This window comes from Scyliorhinus canicula, chromosome 19 (assembly GCF_902713615.1).
Source record: "Scyliorhinus canicula chromosome 19, sScyCan1.1, whole genome shotgun sequence".
In the NCBI taxonomy this organism is placed as follows: Eukaryota; Metazoa; Chordata; class Chondrichthyes; order Carcharhiniformes; family Scyliorhinidae; genus Scyliorhinus; species Scyliorhinus canicula.
Genome location: NC_052164.1, coordinates 15,788,571 through 15,805,724, shown reverse-complemented (window position 1 = coordinate 15,805,724; position 17,154 = coordinate 15,788,571). Strand labels below are relative to the sequence as shown.

The 17,154-nt window shown below is 45.8% G+C and overlaps 1 protein-coding gene across 7 annotated transcripts in view; it reads left to right on the top strand.

Annotated features, from left to right (window-relative positions):
- Positions 1-17,154, top strand: part of znf385c (zinc finger protein 385C) — a 468,492-nt gene that overhangs the window by 417,942 nt on the left and 33,396 nt on the right. For all 7 annotated transcript variants that reach the window (XM_038778606.1, XM_038778605.1, XM_038778607.1 and 4 more), the window contains one exon: positions 15,559-15,718. In XM_038778606.1, the coding sequence (XP_038634534.1) occupies positions 15,559-15,718 (160 nt within the window). The remainder of the gene's footprint in view (positions 1-15,558; positions 15,719-17,154) is intronic.

The following is a 17,154-nucleotide window of genomic DNA, read 5'->3' as shown; positions in this document are numbered from 1 at the left end:
ATTCCAGCAGAAATCAAAACTATCATCTCAGTGCTGAAGACCGATGTGATAAGCTGCATAGAAGGGGAAAGTAACCAAAACCCTTCAGAGGCATTTTTAAAATTCTTTCATGGGTCACTGAATAATTTTAAGGCAGAGGTAGATAGATCTTTAATAGGCAAGTGAATCAAAGGTTATAAGGGATGGATGGTAATCTGGAGCTCAATATAGAATCATAGAATTTACATTGCAGAGGGAGGCCATTCGGTCCATCGAGCCCGCACCGGCCCTTGGAAAGAGCACCCTGCTAAGCCCACACCTCCACCCTATTCCCGTAACCCACTAGCCCCATCTAACCTTTTGGGAAACTAAGGGGCAATTTATCATGGCCAATCCATCTATCCTGCACATCTTTGGACTGTGGGAGGAAACTGGAGCACCCGGAGGAAACCCACACAGACATGGGGAGAAAGTGCAAACTCCACATAGCCAGTTACCCGAGGCCGGAATTGAACCCGGGACCCTGGAGCGGTGAGGCAGCAGTGCTAACCACTCTGCCACCATGCCGCCGCTTGTGCCACCGTGCCACAAACAGATCAACCATGATCTTAACTGTGGAGCAGGTTGATGGGCCGAATGGCCAGCTTCTGCTCCGATTTCGATGTTTGCATGTGGGCATCTCTAACAAGGCCAGTATTTATTGCCCAGCCTTAATTACCCTTGAACTGAGAGGCCTGCAAGGCCATTTCAGAGGGCAGTTAAGAGTCAAGCACATTGCTGTGGGTCTGGAGTCACATGTACACCAGATCCAGTGAGGACGACAGATTCCCTCCCCTAAAGGGCATGAGTGAACCAGATCTTTTTTTTTTTAACAATTGATGACTGTTGTCATGGTCACCATTGCATAGAGTAGCTTTATATTCCAGATTTATTAATTGAATTTTAAAAAATTCCATCAGTAGCTATGGTGGGATTTGAACCCATGTCGCCAGAGCATTAGACTGAGCTTTAGGATTAATAGTCCAGTGATGTTCATCATTTCACCTCAAATTGTGGCTCAGGCCACCACCATAGAGACTCTGGAGAACTTCTCCGGCATCTAAGTGTGTAGTCTGCTTCCTTCCAATTCGGCTTGGCATGGATCCCTTCGTTATGCTGCTGAAAAGAGGAAAAATGGGGAATAATGCCCATCCTGCCAGTCCATCGTCCAATACCAACAGAAAGTGCTATTGCTGCATGTGTACATGTAAAATTATTAATAACCTATAATAACTTATTGTTGGAAAATGTACAGCTTTGCTTTTCATTTCTGTGTCAGTGATACCATGAGGCTGAATTTTAACATGGCAGCCTGACAGTCTTATCGGCTTCCAGGTTAACTGATGGAGACGTCAAGTGGGAGGAAAGTGGGCCAACCCAGAGCAGGCGAGGTCGTCATTTAATAAAATCAGAAAATGCTGGATAAGCTCAGAAGGTCTGGCGGCATCTGTGGAGTGAGAGATAGTGTTAACGTACTGAGTACTCATGGCTCTTCTTCAGAGCTGAGGAAATATAGAACTTTAATGAATCAACCTTTCCCTGTGCCGCCCAGAGTGAAGGTTTATCATAGAATTTACAGTGCAGAAGGAGGCCATTCGGCCCATCGAGTCTGCACCAGCTCTTGGAAAGAGCACCCTACCCAAGGTCAACACCTCCCCCATCCCAATAACCCAGTAACCCCACCCAACACTAAGGGCAATTTTGGACACTAAGGGCAATTTATCATGGCCAATCCACCAAACCTGCACATCTTTGGACTGTGGGAGGAAACCGGAGCACCTGGAGGAAACCCATGCACACATGGGGAGGATGTGCAGACTCCGCACAGACAGTGACCCAAGCCGGAATCGAACCTGGGACCCTGGAGCTGTGAAGCCATTGTGCTATCCACAATGCTACCGTGCTGCCCTTAGATCCACGAGAAAGGGCCCCTGCCCCTTCCAGGCCATTTTCTGCCATGGGAGGAGGCTGCTGTGACCTCTCAGATCCAGCTCTGATTAACATTGCATCGTAGTCTTATTGACGGAATAGGATCCCGATTGATACCCGAGGCTCCGCCCTGTACTCGGTGGTCAGCACGAGCACCTGCAGGTTAGCATTGTAAGCAGTCAAAAACGATCAGGATCTGAATAATTAAGTAAATTGCTCTTTTTGGCTGCTCACATCAGCAACAAGTCAGGGAGGATTAAAGTCCGACCGCCCCATGTATTGACCTGAATAGTTAATCACTGTAGGAAATGGCAATTTGCTGTGGCTAAGATCTTAAGTAGGTCAACCATTTAAAGTCCATTACCCTGATTCAATCTATCCCTAATTGGTCAGTACAATACATTCAAACTAACAAAAATCCTCATTATTTTATTGGATTGTCTGGCCACCACCTGGAAAGTGTAATTGTTCAAGGTGCTGTATCCATTTACCATTCATTCCGCGCACACACATACCATATGTACAAAAAAATACAATAATGCTGTAACAAGTCCAGTCCATTTAATTGTTCCAACAGGCTAACAAGTGGCGATGATGACCGTAGTGGTAATGGCAATTATTTTTAATCTATTCGGCGCACGGCTCAGTTACCTCAAAAGAAAGAATTCAGTTGATTCTCACCCACAGCAGGACTGAGGTGGTGTTTGGGGGAAAGGGCAGTGTGAATGATATCTGAAAGCTTATCGCTCCATTCCAGGGACGATAGTGACATTTAAGGGGCATCTTGACAAATACATGAATAGGATGGGAATAGAGGGATACGGACCCAGGAAGTGTAGAAGATTTTAGTTTAGTCGGGCAGCATGGTCGGCTCAGGCTTGGAGGGCCGAAGGGCCTGTTCCTGTGCTGTACTTTTCTTTGTTCTTTGTTCTTCCTCACTCAGCACCGCCACCACTGACTACATCGGAACATAGAACAGTACAGCACAGAACAGGCCCTTCGGCCCTCGATGTTGTGCCGAGCAATGATCACCCTACTCAAGCCTAACGTATCCACCCTATACCAGTAACGCCCCCCCATTAACCTTACTTTGACATTAAGGGCAATTTAGCATGGCCAATCCACCTAACCCGCACATCTTTGGACAGTGGGAGGAAACCGGAGCACCCGGAGGAAACCCACGCACACACGGGGAGGACGTGCAGACTCCGCACAGACAGTGACCCAGCCGGGACTTGAACCTGGGACTCTGGAGCTGTGAAGCATTTATGCTAACCACCATGCTACCGTGCTGCCCAAAGGGAAGTGCCCACTGAGCTGGAACCACTCCGACCGCAGGGATATGCATGCACTTACTCGATATCCGAGAGATATCAGCTCAGAGAGTACTTGTTTCCACCTTATTCAGCCCTGTCCTAATGAAGCGCTCTCAGCTTACCATGGGTGCCATTGCTTTGTATGGCGGGACAGTGGGAGGAAGAGAAGCCGCAGCTGTAAACCTGGACATCCAGGATGAACATCGCGTGGATCTATTTAGCGAACAATAGGTGATTTGGTGGGGTCACGGGTTAGGCTTGTGAGAGACCTTACCAGGCCCAAAGGTCCATTGACCAAGAGTCAGTTGGCTGGATGTGGCTGGGGAACTCTCGATCAGAAGGGGGGGTGGTTGTTGAATCCATGCAGCCGACATCAACAGCACTTTACTCCATTTCACATCCGTTCCTTATGGGACATTATCCACATATTGCAGTCTGCCTTATGCAGCAACGTCTGACTTGTCACTAAAACAACAACTTATATAGAAATAGAACCTTTAACATAATGAAACATCCCAAGGTGCATTATAAAGCAAAACAAGCCACCGAGTCACATCAGAAGATATTAGGTCAGGTGACCAGAAGCTTAAATCAAAGATGTTTTTAAATGAGGAACGTGAAGGAGTGATGTGTAGAGTGTTTCTACCGCCATCACAGAAACGCATCATCACATTTTCCACCACATTCATAATAAAACAAAACATGCTGTTAGTCTCTGATGCCGACACAATGGAAGCAGAAGAGGTGGAGGGAGGGTATTCCAGTGGTTCGGAGTCTTGGCAACTGAAGGCACACCATCAGTTGTGGAGCGATAATCATTGGCAATGCGCAAGAGGCCAGAATTGTTAACTTTATAAGGATGGCTGAATAGAATTTTCATACAGTGGTGCAAGGACCAATATGGTGTCACCCCTGGGTCAGTTGTATCCAATTTAAACAAGAGATTTTCAACCCTGCAAGGAATGGCCAGGAAAAAGGGCAAAAAATGTGTGTAGGGCGAGGGGGGGGGGAGGGTGGAGGCCCAGCATTCTTGATCTCCACCTTGATGCTCAACGTAACATCCAGAACAGTTCTTCTCAAACCTCCTCCCTATATGACCCTAATTTTAATACCTCAATCTTCGTGTGACCCCAGGTGAAGATTGGGGATAGAGAGTTGCTGAGCTGGTTTGGGGGAGTGGTTGGCAGCAGGGGAGGTTAGAGAGTTGTTCAGTGGGGGATGGCGATTGAGAGATGTTCAGCGTGGGGAGGGAGATGAATGTTTCTGGGCCAGTGGTAGGGGTTTTAAAGCGACAAAGAAAATTGAAGCGCCTTCTTTTCCCAGGCTGTGGTTGTGTCAACAATCAGGCCTCAGCGAACAAACGATTAAGTCACATCCACCAGCAAAATGAAAAGCACGATGTTTAAAGGGGTCTCGCAGCTGTCAAAACTCAGACCAGCCCCACGGAGCAGTAGTCCTAAAATCCTGTCCCGCAGCCCTACTTGGGGTCGCGACCCACTGTTTGGGAAGCCTTAACCTGGGTCTTGGAGAGAAAAGAAACAATCACAGCAGCCCTATAAACTTACATCCGTATCTCAGACAGGATAAATTACTGTTCTGTGAATTTACAACCCTGCTGTATTTCCAAGGGAGCGCCTGCGACATTCCCTCCCTATATATCTTTGTTATCAATGGGCTTCTTACCTGCGCAGACTTGCATTCTGCTAGTTCATCATCATGAAAACAAGAAGGAGATGTACCTTGTTTATATATTGTACAGACTAATGGGTCGTGATGGGACGGATCACAAGCCAGTAATTCATTCTGTGTAATATGTTGAAATTTCACTTTTGATCTCATTTGCATCCCGGTTTTAAATCCAACTCCCTGTTGTTGTGATGGAAGACACCAGTGATGCAGTGAGACGGTATATACCACATTTCATGGTCACATGAGTTGACAGTGTTAACCTTCATGATGTAGCTGCACTTATTCTGTGTGCTGGCACTGAGTCTGCAATGCAATGGTTCCTAAAGGGAATGATTTGGCTCCCGAAGGTGTTCGCTGATCTAGTTTAGACTCAAGGCCACATTCTGCCCAAATGCCTCTCTCGTTTGCAGAAAAACGAAACGCAGCAGTCAAAAAGTACTCAATAATGTCTTAGACGGACTGCATCACTAGTGATGATGATGCCACTGACCCGTAGCAAGTCTAGCAGAGATGGGGCATGGTAATAAATCTCCTGTTAACCTAGTATAACTGCGCTTGTCGCTCCAGACACCACCTTTTGCATGAAGTTAATTTTTCCTTTTGTCTTTTATTTGATTGTATGTGATAAGCCTCACTTCATTTTGCAAAAATACATTAGTGAAAGAGAATAAGTACTTTTTTAAAATGCTTATTTGGACTAAAGAGGTCCAGCCAGTATTTCAGCATGACCCAAATTGTCTGACCTGTATTTTCAAACTTTTGCAGACACTCTGTCAAATTCAAGTAATACTTCTGTGTTTAGCATGTTATCCTTGGACTGTACAATCAATTTTGTATCTTCACATTTTATGCTTGCTCCCATGTGAAGCACAGTTATGCATATAAATCGCATAAAGAGTGAGCATCAATGTGATAAAATATGTCATTTCAGATATTACTTATGCACCAGTAGTCCATTGTCTGCATTTTGGTTAGTATTCAGCGCTGACTGTGAAAACATTTTTCAAGAGCAGTGGTGGTCAGTTTGGTACCAGACGTCCTTATCGCTATTTGCAGTGCAGTGTGTTTATAATGACGGTATCAGTCATGTTTTGTGCACGCTGAATTTTTAAACAACACATTGCCTCAGTAAGATTTATTGAGAAGATGAAACTGAGATTCTCTGAATGACCATCCATTTTTAATATGCATTACCAGAACACAAATCAATACTGCAGCACATCCACGATATGTAAAATATGATGTTGGGTAGAATTTATATGAGTTATTATCAACTCTATCCAGATGGGCAAGTTCTCCGTGCTAGCTGATTTTCCATTAAATCTCATTCCAAACATGCTTTGAAACTTGGGTGCAGTCAGATTGGAGATGCAACAGGCCTGGGCAAAACGAAATAAGCAGAACTGAAATCAAAACAAAATTCATATAAATAGTGAATAACAGTGCAGTCAACAAAATAAGATAACATATTAATTCAACTTGTTCTTATTCATGATTCATAGCATCTTTGAGGCTGGTGGCCAGAGGACAGGGAAACCCAATTAATTTCACAAGTTATGGAGGAAACTGACATGCTTCCATTTGTAGGAATTGTAACGGGTCGGAGTGAGTGAAAGATTCTCTGATATTCCTCACTCGCTCTATCCAGGTCGATTCTCACTCGCTCTATCCAGGTCGATTCTCACTCGCTCTATCCAGGTCGATTCTCACTCACTCTCTCCAGGTCGACTCTCACTCACTCTATCCAGGTAAATTCTCACACACTCTATCCAGGTAAATTCTCACACACTCTATCCAGGTAAATTCTCACTCACTCTATCCAGGTAAATTCTCACTCATTCTATCCAGGTAGATTCTGACTCACTCTATCCAGGTCGATTCTCGCTCGCTCTATCCAGGTAAATTCTCACTCACTCTATCCAGGTAAATTCTCACTCACTCTATCCAGGTAAATTCTCACTCACTCTATCCAGGTAAATTCTCACACACTCTATCCAGGTCGATTCTCACTCGCTCTGTCCAGGTCGATTCTCACTCGCTCTATCCAGGTCGATTCTCACTCGCTCTATCCAGGTCGATTCTCACTCACTCTATCCAGGTAAATTCTCACACACTCTATCCAGGTAAATTCTCACTCACTCTATCCAGGTCGATTCTCACTCACTCTATCCAGGTAAATTCTCACACACTCTATCCAGGTAAATTCTCACACACTCTATCCAGGTAAATTCTCACTCACTCTATCCAGGTAAATTCTCACTCACTCTATCCAGGTAAATTCTCACTCATTCTATCTAGGTAGATTCTCACTCACTCTATCCAGGTCGATTCTCGCTCGCTCTATCCAGGTAAATTCTCACTCATTCTATCTAGGTAGATTCTCACTCACTCTATCCAGGTCGATTCTCGCTCGCTCTATCCAGGTAAATTCTCACTCACTCTATCCAGGTCGATTCTCACTCACTCTATCCAGGTCGATTCTCACTCACTCTATCCAGGTAAATTCTCACTCACTCTATCCAGGTCGATTCTCACTCACTCTATCCAGGTAAATTCTCTCTCACTCTATCCAGGTAAATTCTCACTCATTCTACTGTATCTAGGTAGATTCTCACTCACTCTATCCAGGTCGATTCTCACTCACTCTATCCAGGTCGATTCTCACTCACTCTATCCAGGTAAATTCTCACTCACTCTATCCAGGTCGATTCTCACTCACTCTATCCAGGTCGATTCTCGCTCGCTCTATCCAGGTAAATTCTCACTCACTCTATCCAGGTCGATTCTCACTCACTCTATCCAGGTCGATTCTCACTCACTCTATCCAGGTAAATTCTCACTCACTCTATCCAGGTCGATTCTCACTCACTCTATCCAGGTAAATTCTCTCTCACTCTATCCAGGTAAATTCTCACTCATTCTACTGTATCTAGGTAGATTCTCACTCACTCTATCCAGGTCGATTCTCGCTCGCTCTATCCAGGTAAATTCTCACTCACTCTATCCAGGTAAATTCTCACTCACTCTATCCAGGTAAATTCTTGTTCATTCTTGCCAGATAAATTCTCACTCACTATAGCTACATGATTGTGCCACTGACACTAGCTGCATAATTGTCTTGCCCACTTCAGATAGGTTTAGTTTCATCCATACTAGCTCAATCAATGGGTAAGTTTATCCTGCAGATTTCATGGATAGGGCTCTGAGAGTGGCATTGCCGGCCACAAAACCAGTGTCACTATCTTTCGGGAGGAGGTGTCCTAATTGCCCTCCTCCATACTCATTGTCCTATTAAGAATGGCAGGTGGATTCTCAATGCTACCAGCTCAATCAGAGGGCTGGCAGCTCTGGAGTCTCAGGCCGCCCCATTGGGAGAGGTGGGCACTGTTCAGGCTGAGGTAAAAGACCTTGAGGGCATCTCCACATGGACGCTTGCACATCAGTGATTAAGTAGCCGGTATATAAACTGGTCGGTGAATTAGGGTGGTGGGGAAACCCTTCACCTGAACAGTCTCAGTCACCATTATAGCCTTTCTTTAATCCAGAGGACTCATTGCAGCATGGCGTTTCTGGCTCTGATGGCCCCACCTCTCGGCTGACCCAAGGAGGCTGTCTGCATTTAGCTGGCGGCCTCTACGCATGACTGGGCACCACTGCAACATCAGCAAAATGGTGGAGAGGTTTCAAAATGGACCCCAATTTGGTGCAAGTTGGTTGGCCCCCCTCCATAGGTTGAGAAGCTGATCCACTTCCCAGTTTGCCCCTGGGAAAGGTCCCTGGCAGCAGGAATACATCAGAGAGCTGACCCTGCGTGGGTTCTGTTATTCGCCCCGATCCGCTCACCCCTAAACCTGCCACTCCATGGCCAGGAAAATTCAGCCCAATGTCTGACTCACGCGAGCTGGATAATTGTTTCCAAGATCATCACCCAGTTCCAATAGGGATTGTTCTTCAGAGGCTGCTCGAACAGAGTAAGGTGGAGCTTTATTCAGTCACTGGTGGTAATATGCCTGTACTGAGAGTATTTATGCTGGTTAGGTCAAATATTCCTATTCTCCATATTGTTTTGTTTGTTCTCAGCCTCGTAATAGAATGAGCCCAGGTGCTGCGCTCTTCCGACTCATTTGTAATCTTCACCCTTTAATCCACACCCAGTGGCCAATTTTTGATTCTCTAAATCTCTGCTTTCTGAAATTCTTTCCTCCTGGCCACCACGCCCCTGCTTTCAAATGCTTCCTGAAGTAAAAATCTGTGGTCAAAGTCTTTGTGACTGACACTGGAATCCACCAGAAGTGCAAAATGGACTGGATCGTGACTCATCAGCTGAGGATTCACCATGCTCAATCTCTGTCCCCACTAAATTGGACGATAGTTCAAACATATTTAAAAGAAAAATACTGCAGGTGCAAATTCTCTGGACGGGTCTTAAGGGCTCGAAATGGTAACTGTTCCTCTCTCCACAGATGCTCCCAGACCTGCTGAGTTTGTCCAACATTTTCTGTTTTTACTTCAAACTTGTTATTGGAGACTCAATTCCTGGTCTCACTAGACTCAAATTCGTCCAGACGGATACTGTCAGCAGACACAGCACATCCTCAAAGGATTCTTTCAGAAACTCAAGCACCTTTTTGCAAAAAATGTACCCGATGTGGGACATTCCACAAGGACAATGCCCTCTTTCTCTATTGCTGGTTTGAAATTAAAAATCTTAGCAATATTTCCAAGTCAAAGGATAATAAATCCAGGAGAGGTGCAAAATCAGCTGCCAATTCAATACAAACCGGTTTCACCCCGATAATGGGACCAGTTTCACCTCCTTTATCCACCCACCAACCACCCTCCCCCAACCCAACCTCAATACCTCATTTTTAAAAAGACTTGTTTTCAATGTGAAGAGTTTGTTATAAATATTAAATGACAGCTGTGTCCAACACTAATGTTCCTTTTCTTCTTAGGTCAGAAGAAGACAAGGGTGGTTTTCCCCTTCCCATTTGATACTGATATCATAGAATTTACGGTGCAGAAGGAGGCCATTCGGCCCATCGAGTCTGCACCGGCTCTTGGAAAGAGCACCCTAGCCAGGCCCACACCTCCACCCTATCCCAATAATCCTACTCAATACTAAGGGCAATGTGACACTAAGGGCAATTTAGCATGGCCAATCCACCTAACCTGTACATCTTTGGACTGTGGGAGGAAACCGGAGCCCCCAGAGGAAACCCACGCACACACAGGAAGAACATGCAGACTCCGCTCAGACAGTGGCCCAAGCCGGGAATTGAACCTGGGACCCTGGAGCTATGAAGCAATTGTGCTAACCATTATGCTACCGTGCTGCCCATTTGAACACACACAAACTCGACACAAAGAAAAACGCGATCAGTTGCCTAAAACATTTGGCTGATTTTATCTATCGCTGCCGTCTGTAATAAGTTAAAACAGAACCAAAAATGCCAAAGCTCGTAACAAAGCAAGTAATCGAGGTTATTTGGACAAGTGAGGCCGGAACTGAAGTCAGTCATTGCCCGAAGGGGATTGAGTCTCCAGTCAGCAGCAGTGGATTGGCAACTCTATATCTTAAGAACTCGCCCCCTTCTAAACTCGAAATTATTCTGCAGAGCTCTGCAAAGCACGGCAATGGAAGAAAACAAACAAGATGTTCAATTGAATCTGAATCCTTTGTTACAGATTTTAAAAAGGGCAGTAATGGAGAAAGAGGGCATTGTCCTTGTGGAATGTCCCACATCGGGTACATTTTTAGCAAGAAGGTGCTTGAGTTTCTGAAAGGATTCTTTGAGGATGTGCTGTGTATCCTGAGGGTATCCATCTAATTTGAGTCGGGATCAAAGCTAGTTTGCTGATAGCACCGTATTTAATTTTCCAGCTTTAGGGATTGAGCAAGATATTGTGTGTCAACAAATAGGAATAGCTTATTTATGGAGCGCAAAGAACCAAGGAGTTAAATTGTATTCTGCAGAGGTACCAGTGAAATAGATATCCCTCAACAGGACTTGAGAACTCTAAACTTGCATTTAGCTTCCTGTACTGATCTATCACAATACATTTGTCCTTTGCCTCAACCTGTTATGTCGAAATGGGTTAATAATAATATTCAATGAAGTACTTCTTTAAAAAAAGTTCTCTGATAAAATTACCTTTAAGCAAGATCGCACTTGTTCTCACCTTGGTCCATTTGATGCAACAGCATATGGATAGAATAGACAACTATGCTTGTGCTTCCTTTATGCTTTTCACTTCAGATATTAATACCATGCAACCATTCAAGCTCATTGAGAAAATGAAAAATCTTGATGCCAATCCCACTTTCCTACTTCGGGTCAGTGATTTCCTTCACAACAGGGATTTACTGCAGAGCCCACGAGAATTAATATTGGATCCCCTCAGGGCTGTGTACTTTGACCTCTGCTTTTCATCCTCCACACAATCAGAACACGATGATATGCTGACGATACAGTACTTGTATGTCTCATAAACTATAATGAAGTAAACTATAAGTCAATTGGGGGTTTTTCTTAAAATACAATGGGCACCTTACTGTTCCTGATTTCCAAGGCACAGGTTGCGAGGACTTTAAATTGCACTGCATAAATGAGTGGCGAGGTTTGTAAAATGGTGCGATGTAAAATTCTCTTGAACTGGATGAAAGCAAGAAGAAATAATTAGTTAGGGTTAGGAAAAAGCCAGTTAATGTTATTGTTCCTGTGACGGTTCATGATGTGGACTTTAAAGTAGTTACTAGCCACAAGTATCTAAGTGTTAAAGTAAATGATAAATTGAATTGGAAGGAACGGTGTACAGTTGTGGTGACCAAGTGATGTCCAGGATTGTACTACTTCAGGAAATTAAAGTTCTTTTGAGTAGATCCCAGAACGAGAAACTCTTCTAAACGGCTGCAATTGAGAATGTAATCCTTTCTTCATGTCTCTTGCAGAATAGTGGCCTTAGAAGCAGACTCTTTAAGGGTACAGAGATTATTGAAACAGGCAGAAAGAGTATTTGATGAGCAGATCTTTCTTGACGAAACCTGGGTTTGAAGAACATTGACAAAAGTAAAGATTGTCATGAACAATGAGAATCACCCCGCGTTCTCAGTATTAATGGTGGAAAAGATTGCAATCCCTCACATGCAGAATAAATCGGTTCTTGAACTCATTTATACCCTTCTCTGTAAGAGCTTTTAACAGGTGTTTAATGTACAGATGAGGATATGTACTCAGGATGAGATCCACTGTCTGATTAGTTACTGCATTGGAATAGGTTTAATATATTTTAATTAAAGTTATACCACTGTGATATGGCACTTTTTCTTTCTTTTTATTGTTATTATTCATTTATATGTAATTTTTGAATGAACGAGCGATATACCCAAAATGAATTTCCTAATGGACAATGAAGTGAAATTGAATTCAATTAAATCGACTTAATTACTTATCCATTAAATAAGAGAAAGCCAAAATTAACTCAGAGAATGTTGAGTTCCAGAGGAATCCATTACCATGTGGAGAAAAATATTTATTGTTATATTTCCTTTCACTGTTATTCCACGAACGCCATTAAAATCTATTGGTGGTGCGGGAGATTTTTGATACTGAAACTTTGTAAAACACTGAGTACGTCCTAATTTTATATTCATTCCTGGGATGGGAGCATCATTGACATGGCCAGCTCTTTTTGCCACAACCCCAATCGTCCTTGAAAAGGTGGTGGTGAGCCACCATTTTGAACCACTGCAGTCCATGTGACGTGGGTACACCTACAGTCGTGTCAAGGAGGCAGTTCCAAGATTCTGACCCAGTGACAGTGAGGGAACAGGGATATTGTTCCAAGCCAGGATGGTGAGTGACCCGGAAGGGAACCGACAGGTGGTGGTGTTCCCTTGTGTGTGCTGTGTTTCATCTCCTGGGCTGTAGAGGTTGCAGGTTTGGAAGGAGCTCTTGAAGGAGCCTTGGTGAGTCGCTTAACCTTTTAAACAATAGATTTGGGGCAGGGGATTCTCTGCTGCATCGGGAACCCCGGGCTCAGATCCCGTTTTCTGCCCACACTGGATTCCTCACCACCGGTGGTGGAGATCCCATTGTGACGCAGAATCCAACCCTTGGTCTGAGGAGAGCCTTTTAAGCAGAATGGGAGAGTGAATTACTGATGGCCATGGGTCCTATCACTTACAATAATATCAGTGGGTGGTGTTGCAAGATTTTGGATACCGTTTAGTATGTCTTGATAGAGTTTTTGCTCTCTTTAGTCGGTTACCTGTGTGTATTGGTTAACTACAACCCTCTGTACATAGACACAGTGAAGGGTTCAAGCTGGGAGCTGTCTCCAGGCTTGCTTGAACACACAGCTCTGTCCAACACTAGACTGACACCCAAGTGTGTGCGTCATGTCCCTGTTTGTGGGGACCAGGGCTGAAATTGCAGTTCACTGATCTCACCTGACGGGGCGCTTTGCACCATATGTTGGCATGGCCGCTGTACTGGTCGGTTAGGGTATTGCTTCCTGTGGCATGGAGTGTCCTTGTTACTGTGCTGTTTCACTAACTGGACTGTGGGGTTTCCTTTATACCGGGCTTTACTTTCTCCTCTTAAAGTGCAGCTGTGCCGCACACAGCGTACAGACTAGTGAACAATCTGGATAGCTGTCCCGAGCGTTAGATCCTCCTTCGCTTGCAGCATGTCTGAGAGTTGTTCACTACTACAACTAGCGAATAAAGCAGTGAGTGAACCTCTTCAGCTTCTGCCCTTTTATCCAGACCTGAAGCAATCGTGTATCTCAGGAATCTATTTCTCCAATTATGCGATTGTCCTGGACCTTGGATAAATCCAAATAGTTCTGTAGTAGTGAATTGCTGATCCATGGTTAAAACGTTTTAAAATGTAGTTTCAGCTTTAAGAAGTTACTGAAATCCAAGATGGCGCCGCAATTCATTTGAAGACAAAGGATTCTGTTATAACCCTACAGGAGGACCAGGGTTCTGCACCCTCAGAGTCCCTGTGGCCTCACCTGAGTAAGATTTACCCAGATGAGGGGGAGGGGGAGGGCACTAGGACTGCTGGGACATAAATACCTCGGCCCAGGTGTGGGCTGGGCGCGGAGACCCTTCGGGGAGTAGGAGCTGTGAATTTTAAGGAGAATAAATTTAAACCTTTCTACAGTCATCGCTTGCGAGTGGTCGCATGCCTGAGACTTTACAGATTCACCTGTGCCTGCCGGCCCTGGTGGGCTCCTGCAAAATGGTGCACATGCTCAGCCCTGAAAGAGTTTTAAACAAAGGCTGCTTGATTCAATTGGCTGCAGACTTCTCCCTTTCAACGCCATGCTTTAGGGTTGTGAAAGTGTCAAAAATGGTCTTTGCTGCTCTTTAAAGCTGATTCTTTAGTCGCAATTCCTTTGAATTAATTAATTATTTCCTCCCCCCCCCCCTCAGAGAAAGCTCGGATGCCACATGTTCAGGTGCCGACCCAGCGCTTTCAAAACCATAGAATTCCTATAGTGTAGAAAGAAGCTATTCGGTCCATTGAGCCTGCACCGGCCCTCTGTTAGAGCACCCTACCTCGGCCCACTCCCCCGCTCTATCCCAGTAACCTGCACATCTTTGGACACTAAGGAGCAATTTAACATGGCCAATCCACTTAACCTCCACACCTTTGGAATGTGGGAGGAAACCGGAGCACCCAGAGGAAACCCACGCAGACACGTGGAGAAAGTGCAGACTCCGCACAGACTGTGTCCCAGTGGGGAATTGAACCTGGGACACTGGCGCTGTGAGGGAGCACTGCTGACCTATGTGCCACCTTACTGCCTCAAACGGGCTGCCCTGACTTTTAAAAGACTAATTCCGGCCAAGAATTTAATCTTTTAGCTCGCCCCTGCTGGGTCTGCGATCCGTGGATATTCAAACTGGACCACCATGCGATCTCTGCTGAACAGTGGATTTTTTTCTTCTGCCCTCTGCTTCCAATTCTGCAATGGAGTTTCTCTCCAGGTACCTCCCTCTGTGCCTTTGCTTCAGTTGCTTTCAGTTAGATCAGAATGCCGCTCCCCCACTTTTCCACATTTTTGAATTCCTGCTCCTGTTTCTCTGAGGATCTGAGTTTTTCCAAGAGTTGCCACCATGTTGCATGGTGTTTGATACTGTCTTAATGAAGTCTTTGTAGTCTTAAGTGGGTTAACTGTGTGTATTTATTGATGCCAAGAACTCTGTACATCTATACAGTGAAGGGTTCAAGGAGCTGTCTCCATGCTTGCTTGTATGCAGGGCTCTGTCCAACACTCGACTTACCCCTAGGTGTGGGTCATGTGTTCCCTCGCATCGCTGTGTGGGCCATACTGTACTCAGTTCCACATTAACCCAAGATGTACCAGATTCTTATACTGCAGGTGCAAATGATCAGATTAAAAGGTGTGAATTGTTTTCCCTTTTCCATAGCGTGTTGATACTAATATGTTAAAATAACATCTTGAATGCTTTTCAATAATGACGCTATTTGTACTTATCTTTGAACAAAGATTAAATGACCAGATGATAGAATTCTGATCAAGTTATTTTGCTCTTGACTGAAGGGTTCATTTTTTGTTTACTTTGTAGAACCAGGCTGAGGCACACTACAAGGGTCACAAACACGCCCGAAAGCTCAAAGCACTGGAAGCCCTGAAAAATAAGCAGAAAGTTGCAGCATCCAAGGACGACGTTATGGCACAATCCATTCACAACCCTGATGACACCATGAGTGACCCAGAGAAAACAGGTTAACTGCCAGATTTCTGTTAGCAATGTCACACTTCATGCATCTTTTACCGCAAAATTGAATTTCAACAAATTGTTTAATAGAACAACCATTTCATGTTAAAACCAGCAAAATGGTTGTAACACCATTGGTGGGACCAGAACCGGAGATTATTGTGCCTCTGGAGGCCGAAAAGGCATTCAATAGGGTCGAATGGAGCTACTTGTTTTCGGTTCTGGGGAAGTTTGGGATTGGTCCTGGTTTGCACCAGGGGTCCGGCTGTCATATGAAGCACTGGCTGCTAGTGTTTGAATGAACAACATGAATTCGGGGTCGTTCAGGCTGCACAGAGAGACGAGGCAGAGATGCCCTGGGCGGGATTCTCCGCTCCCAGGACTAAACGACGGCGCAAACGGGGCCCGGGCATGACCTATTCTGGCCCCCACAGGGGGCCAGCATGGCGCTGGAGCGGTTCATGCTGCTCCAGCCTCCTTACATGGCGCCCGCGCATGCGCAGTTGGCACAGCGCATTCCTGCGCATGCGCAGTTGGGCCGCGCCATCCTGCACATGCATGGGGAACTTCTTACGCGCGCCGACCCCTCACCAACATGGCGCCTGGGTTCTGGGGCCGGCCGGGGAAGGAGGTAAGCCCGGGGGTGGGGAGAGGCTGGCCCGCCGATCGGTGGGCCCCGATCGCGGGCCAGACTCCATCGGAGGGCCCCCCCCCCCCCCCCCGGTGAAGGAGCCCCTCCCCCCCCCCCCCCCCCCAGTGTTCCAGCAGAGTTCCCGCCGGCAGCGACCAGGTGTGGAAGGTGCCGGCGGGACCCTGTCGTGTCGGAGCAGCCACATGGCCAATCCGGGCTGGAGAATCGCGGCTCACCATTTGTGCCGATTCTCTGAGCGGCCCGGCGCGATTATCGCGGCGCTGGCTTAGGCGGGGTGGGAGAATCGCCTGCGGATGTCAGGGTGGCGTGGCACGACTCGCGCAATGCCCCGCCGATTCTCCAAACCGGCGTGGGGGGAGAATACCGCCCGCTATGTCCCTGCTGTTGTTCGCGTTGGCGATCGAACCATTGACAATTGCTTTGAGGGCCTCAGAAAAGGTGAGGGGTATTGAGGGTGGTGGAGTAGAGCACAGGGTGCTTCTATACATGGACGACTTTTCACTGCATGTAAGGAATCCAGTGCCAGTTATGGGGGAGATAATGGGGATATTGCCGAGGTTAGGCTGCTTTTCTGGATATAAGCAAAATGTTGGGACGAGTGAATATTTAGTGGTTAGCCCTCTGAGAGGAGATGCTGGGTTGTGGGGGGGGTTGCCATTCCGTCTGGCAGGGACGGGTTTTCATTATTTGGGGGTTCAGCTGGCCGAGATTGGGCGGAACTTCATAAATTGAATTTTAGAAGCTAGGCAAGCAAGGTTAGAGCGAACTTGCAGAAGTTGTACAGTCTTCCA